Source organism: Ziziphus jujuba, chromosome 8 (genome assembly GCF_031755915.1).
Source record: "Ziziphus jujuba cultivar Dongzao chromosome 8, ASM3175591v1".
Classification (NCBI taxonomy): Eukaryota; Viridiplantae; Streptophyta; class Magnoliopsida; order Rosales; family Rhamnaceae; genus Ziziphus; species Ziziphus jujuba.
In genome coordinates, this window is record NC_083386.1 from 9298402 (window position 1) to 9305533 (window position 7132).

At 31.7% G+C, this 7132-nt stretch overlaps 1 protein-coding gene across 2 annotated transcripts; it reads right to left on the bottom strand.

Moving 5' to 3' along the window:
- Positions 1 to 1207: 1207 nt before the first annotated feature.
- On the bottom strand, positions 1208 to 6388 carry LOC107413066 (glucomannan 4-beta-mannosyltransferase 9). Of its 2 annotated transcripts, none has more exons than XM_016020922.4 (9): positions 5651 to 6388; positions 5415 to 5513; positions 4670 to 4928; positions 3531 to 3641; positions 3299 to 3435; positions 2758 to 2871; positions 2416 to 2615; positions 1984 to 2178; positions 1208 to 1765 (listed from the first exon to the last, which is right to left on the bottom strand). In XM_016020922.4, exons 1-9 carry the CDS (start codon positions 5978 to 5980, stop codon positions 1603 to 1605), a joined length of 1608 nt encoding a protein of 535 aa, XP_015876408.3. In that variant the 5' UTR covers positions 5981 to 6388; the 3' UTR covers positions 1208 to 1602. The 2 variants fall into 2 exon arrangements, with proteins under 2 accessions (XP_015876408.3, XP_015876409.3); XM_016020923.4 differs by having other exon boundaries at positions 4670 to 4922; positions 5651 to 6386.
- Between the last annotated feature and the right edge of the window lie 744 nt (positions 6389 to 7132).

Here is a 7132-nt window from a genome sequence, read left to right on the forward strand (position 1 = left end):
GAAAAACATAAAATAAAGTAAAATATATTAAATCTCTTTTCAATTATTAGATATTTTTAAATAACACTATGTACTAATAACAAATAAAGCTTTAGATTTAAAGAAAAATGTGTCATATAGAACTCTATATTACTAATTTACTATTGATAAATAATAAAAATATCTATCTTACGACAAAATAAATGCCATTTAAATGTATTTATTAATTATTATTACCTTTTTTAAAACTACCTTTAGATTTTGAATTATTTATGAAGTGAGGACACATATAAATATTATTAAACACAGTTCACTTGTATTTAAATAAATACCGTAAAAAGTTAATAATATAAATGATAAAACTGTAACTTTCCTTTTAAAAGTCTTGAACTTGATTTTTTTCAAATATTTGTAAGTAATGAAGAGATGTTTGAGAAATAACTTATTAAGAAAGTTTTAGAAAAGTAACCATGAAATTAATAATGTTTACAATTGTTCAATTATTGATGGGAAAAATACATTAAGATTTCCATTTTTTTTTTTTAAGATCATTAAGATCTCTTAGTTTACAAACGACCTCTTCAACCTACATAAACAAGAAAAAAAAAAATTCAATTAAAATAATATGCTACATATTCCACCATAAAAGCAATTTTGTACTTCTGAAGAAAAATAACTATGATGATTTTTTTTAACAGAAGTACCCATTCCATCTATTCTCATTATTTCAATAGAATTTTAGATTAATTATATTATAATATATTTTAGTTCAAAAATATTATAATTTAGGATATGCACCAAGTCGAAAATGAGGGATTTGCTATGGTGATGTATAATTTTGGCCCTCAATTATACATCACCATAGCAACCTCTTATTTTAGACTTGGTGCATATTAAACCTTCTATAAATTCTTAGTTTATGGTTTTTAATTTCTAATTCAATTATAGAGTACAAGTTGCAACTTTTATAAATTGAATTGAATGTTTTACACTTAGCTGAATTATATGGAGGATCTTGAACATAATCCTTTATCGGTTGATATTGAAAATTTTAGTGACAATTGGATCAAAATGCACAAAGTAAAGAATAGATGGCTCAATGTTACCCATTTTAAGTTTTAAAACCAAAAGCCTAAATTGGAACATTATAATGAAATTAACAAGTGATTTTTTTTACTATTTGACCACAAACCTAATATAGGAGGGAGAGAAAGTAGGTACAACAAAAAATACAAAGCTATCTTTTTGCTTTCTGTTTTGGAATCTGTATACCATCTTTATTATATGCCAGAACGAAAACCCCATCAAAAAGTGCAAACCTATTTGCAAGATGTTTACATATATAATCTTTGTATAATAGAATAAAGTACTTTGTTCTTGCAGTTTTATCTCTATCTCCTATACCCTTATCCACAACCAATAATAATTCAATCTGAACCGTTGTTTGAAAACACAAAAGAATTGCCAACCTTTTCCTGTCACAATTAAATAAAGAAACAAAAATTTGAATCAAAAGCTTCCTAGAAGGATAAAAAGGTATTCTCATCTTTCGCAGGAAAAACCAGAGGGGCATTGTGTTGAATGGTGTTGTTTGCAGTAAGCATTGCCAAATGAACATTTCACCTAAGTGTTGGACACGAATGTGCCAACGTATCCGACCCCTGCAATGAAGAAGGCAATGGATTGGAGGAAAAGGTATATGAAGTAGCGGTTCTTCCCAAAGGCAAGATCATAGCATCCACAGAAGAAGAGGTAGAATCCAACCATGAGCTCAAGCAAATGCAGCCTGCTTATTACCAAACCAAAAGAGAAAGCATATAAGCTATGTATAATATATACATTAAACCACGTCTATTCCAAAATCTATAAGCTATAACTAAGTGAGCTTAATATGTACATCTCTAAAATATCGAACATCATATACTAAGAAATATGTAGTAGGAATTTTCTCTTCCTCTCTTTAAAATATATGTAATAGGAATCTAGAGACATAAAGAAGTATACCTTTCTCCAATCCTTATATGAGGTTTCTTGGTAGCTTTTGCACCTCCTTTTGTTTTGAGAGCATCACCCAATTTCTCTGTGACAACCCATTCGTTTACTCTCCCTGCCTCTAGCAGACCGATAAAAGTAGCTTTCGTCCGGTGCAGGGACATGACATTCTCAAATAGGATCCAGAATATCAATAAGTGGAATGATCTGCATGATAAAAGTATTGAGAGGATTAAAATGAAGAAGAAAACAGAGAAAACAAAAATAGAAATTCCATTAAATTTCTTTTGCTGCAGCAGAACTAGTAATTCTTCACAGTTTCTAAAGTTTTCATATTGGTTGGTTTGAGATTTGCTCATCAACATATGGACTCCAGCCACAGAGAAGAATGAAAAACTTGGGAAAAGACTGAAAAATGTAGCAGAGAAGGAGTGAAGGAGTTACCTAGGAGTTCCAACTGCATTGAGGAGAGTAATGATGGAAGGGATATACACAGCACCCCATTTGGGAACTACCACTTCAGGAAACAAAACAGTTGCAGGTAGTACCACACAATAAAACACAAATGTGACAACATGAGCTACAATCTTCCGGACGAAGAAAAAGCTGTAGATCACATAGAACTTCTTCAACGAAGAAACTTTCTGCAACATATATATACATAATCAAGTATTAGTGAGAAAATATATGTACGGAAAGAAGAAAAGTAGTTCAAAATGTTCATGCTGACTTTGTTATCAAGGAAAAATGGAGGTTGACATTAAAGGGGTAAAAGATAAAGTATACCTTGGTTCTATAAATCTCCATTACCATCTTTTTAAACAGATTAGCAGGTCCACAAGACCATCGGTGCTGCTGGTAACGATAAGCTTTGAAAGTACTCGGCAATTCATTTTTCACCTGGAATATGTGTTAGATTATTAATGTTTGGTTTGAAAGATTTTAAGGATATGTAGCATTTATTCAGTAAATGTAACTTGTAACTATATGCTGGTCCACTTAGATATCATTCTGGTTTATAGTCTATGTCATTCACGGTTGGTAGAAAGTGACATTTCTCATTATAAATGCCCTGAACTTACCATCGCTCTTTCTCTCTCTTTTCTTTGAAATGCTTACAGATAATGCAAAGTTCTTGTACTTTTAGCTCTCAGATCAAAATTATAATTAATTTACACAAGTTAGCTCTCAGCCCAAGTAAATATAAACTTTGTGCCTTTTTTTTTTTTTTTTTTTCCAACTCCATGATCTAAAATTGTTAAACTGAGATGGTTATTCAAAGTTATTCAATTTGCTGCCGCTTTGTTTTCAGTTATGAAGTCTTTACCTTGAGGTCAGAAAGATATACAAATTTCCAGCCCTTAAGACCAGCTCGAACAGCTAAATCCATATCCTCCACTGTCGTGCGGTCCTTCCATCCTCCAGCCTCGCTGAGAGCTGAAATTCTCCATACTCCAGCTGTGCCTGTAACCAACAATACCATGTTTTTAAGGATTCTAAAATGGAAAATTGATGAAAAAGGCCTTTTAAGTGTCAATCTTCATGAAAACTGTTTTTACCATTGAAACCAAAGAAGGCATATGTTGCAGAGCCCACTTCTTGTTCCACTGTAAAATGGTAATCTAGTGACATCTCTTGCATCCTTGTCATCAAGCATTCATTGGAATTTACTGCAATATCAACCACACAACCAAAAATAAAAAATAAAAAATAAAAAAAAAGTAAAAAAATAAAAAACATGCTTTATATCCCTATATGGTAAATGGATTAAGAAAGTCATGTTTTTCAATTACAAAAAGCATAAAACTAATAATGATTTTTTTTTTTTAAATGAAAAAAATGATAAGGAAAGCACGTATTATTGTAGTAAACTAATCAAAAACTTTTCCAAATTGTTAGAAACAAGATGGGTCTTTCCATATTGTCCATATCAAGATCAATGTTTTTGGCTATTCAAGCTTTTAAATTCTAGGTGGGCTTATAGTTAATGTGTCACTCTCTCTGATTTTCATTGGCACTTAGGAAATCCATAGTTTAGTTTCATAATAAAAAAAAGCTGGACTGTTAGTTGGCCCTATTTAAGAAAGGCACTATCTATGTAGAAAAAATGAAAGTTAATTAAAAATGTACAAAATATGGTCCGTTTGGTTATTAAAAAAATGAAAATTCAATGTCCCTAAACAAACAGTAACTTTAATAAATCTTAATAACAGAGTTTGACAATCACGACATGCTATTTATTTTAATCAAATAAATCTTACAATCACACCATGCTATATATTTTAATCAAAGAATTTTTTTATATTTTAACGGGGAAAAAAAGAATTTGTTGATTTGTTTTTAGGACCAAGATACACAAAACTACCAATTGCTAGCTAATCATTTAGACTTGTTGCTACAGTGTATATGATAAATGACGCCAACAAATGAAACATAGCACATCATAATCATCACAAGATGTGATTGAGATTTTCCTAGAAAAAGTTTTGTTTCTTTAGCATCATGGAGAAAAGCAAGAATCTTTTCAAAAACCAAATTTCCTGTGCCATGTGTTAAAATGAACAGAAAGAAAAAGTACAGATGCCACCGACGCCTCTTCACTAAGACACAAAACAAACAGTCACCGAGCGTATTAGAGTTTTTCATAATTTGTAATTTAAAATATATAAAAATAAAATAAAAATAAGAGCAAGATTACCAAATTTCCAGCGAGCTTGGACGAGAGCAACCTCTGGGTTGTGGATGAGAAAGGGAATGGTGCGCCAGAGAAAATCAGGCTCAGGTTGGAAATCAGCATCAAAGATAGCAACATAGTCACACTGTTTCACATAGCTATGTTTCATTCCTTCTTTCAGAGCCCCTGCTTTATACCCATTTCTATTGTCCCTAATCTCATATTTGATGTTTATTCCTTTGCTTGCCCATCTATGGCATTCTAGCTCCACCAAATCCTGTTGCTTTTTTAGAGACACATACCCAGATCAAAAAATTGGAATTATTTATTTATTTTTTTCAACGGCCATTTTTTGGGTAAAATAAATCATGGGTTTTATTGGGTATACCTTAAAGAATAAAAAATATTTCTGTTACAGGTAAATTAATTGGATGAATTTCCATGTTGGGTATAATTAATAAGTGAAAGTTTTCCAAAAATAGATCGGTCAAGAAAACTTTTACCGTTCAATATAATTCCCATGGTCGCAAAAGTACTCTATAGTGGGATTAATCTAAAAGATTAATATCTTTTTCTAATAAAGGTCCATTGAAAGAAACATTTCCATCCCAAAGGCTCAAATCAAATACCATTTTAAGCACAAGACACAAAAACTTACTGCAGAAAGTTTTAAGACATCCTTTTTTTACGCAGGTTGGTTTCTTGGACAGAAAAGGTTAAATTAAATTAAATACTAAATAATTTCATAATGGGGTTTTGAGGAATGAACCTTAATTGCTGGGTCTGTTGAATCATCAAGAACTTGGATTATGATCCGATCAGACGGCCATGAAAGGCCACATGCAGCACCAATTGAAAGTTGATAAACCTGCGCACAGAGAAGAAAACAAAAAAGATCAGCAACCCAAAAACCAAAAAGAACCATTAAAAAAAAAACAATATATATATATATATATATCCAAGAAACAGCCAAATATTTTTTTGAAGCAAGAAAAAGAAGAATACCTCTTTTTCATTGTACATTGGGATTTGAACCAGAACTATAGGATAAGCTGAATTTCCGAGCTCAACATCATCCTTAACAGGTTCCCATTTGTAGTACTTCTCTGGTTTTCTCCTAAATAGCTTAATAAAAACTATAACAATCCCCATGTAAACCTTTTCGATGAAAAGCATCACAGACATGGCTAAGCAAACAAAGACCAACAACCGTAAAACTGGAACTATCAATGGTGCTTTTGTCTGATCCCAGACAAGCCCAAACTGGTTTGTTATGTCCTCTCTAGCTCCTAGAAATGAATCAGGAAGAATGGTGGAGGAAGAGAACCGATCCATCTTAAAACAACAGAGAAATTAAGCTCACTCTGTGAACTTTGTAAAACTCAAATGGGTTATATATATATAAGAGAAGCTTCTTGGGTTTGCGAAAAGAACACGAATTCTTTTTGTGTGTGTGCGCGTGTACGTTAAAACAAAAAGCTTTTGATTGAACTAGTGCTGTGATTTTTGCTTGTGAACTACGGCAAATTTTGGTAATGCGGAAGAGCTGGAGGAAATCAAAGCAGACACACAAAACGTGAACCCAGTTTATACTTCCCTCCAAAATCACCAAACAAAAACCCACTCAAAAAATCAAGCTCAATGAGATGGGTTTTTGGGTTTTTCTTTCTCTTCTGCAATGGCTTCTCTGCTTTGCTCCTTTTTTTTTTTTTTTTTTTTTTTTTTTTTGGTTCTCTCAGAGCAGAGAGGAGAAGAAAGAAAACAAAGAAGCGTTTTTTGTTGTTTGAGTATGTGAATGTATATACACACACGCATATATTTATATATATAAATTATATAGAAAACAAAGTTAGTCAAAATGAGAGAGACAGGGGAACAAGAACCGGAATTGAATGACAGATTCCGGCAGCGTTTGTGTTACAACTCTTGGAAAAGAGTTTTAGAGGTTTCTCCTCCATATTCCTGATTAGATTCTTTTATTCTTCTTCTTTTTAATTTTATTTTTTGGTTTTTTTTTTAAATTAATTAATTTAAAAGTTTGAAACTAATTGAAGCTAGTTTGGCTATCATTTTTTGGGAAGGTGAAAATGCTGGCAGTATCTTAATTTGATTCATGGTTTTTGGTTTTTTCGTTGAGTTGGGTTTTCTTGGCGTCTTAAAGCAAAAACTAAAATTATATTTTGAAGTACTTGTTAATAAAAGGCCAATTGGTGGGAAAAATGAGAGTTTGCTATAATATTATGTAGTCCATTCAAATTAGTACTAACTAATTCATCACTTGTCATAAAAATAAAAAATAAAAAAAGAGAGAGAGAGAGAGAGAGAGAGAGAGAGAGAGAGAGAGTTTAAAGCTAAATCTTATTTGCAGTTTATGTTGTGAAAATGTTTTTTTATACCTGAAAGTATTTTTGTTGTTCATTGTTCTTTTGATAAAGAAAGACACGCTTTTGGTACTTGAGGAACATGTTGTACAAGTCTAAATAGTGC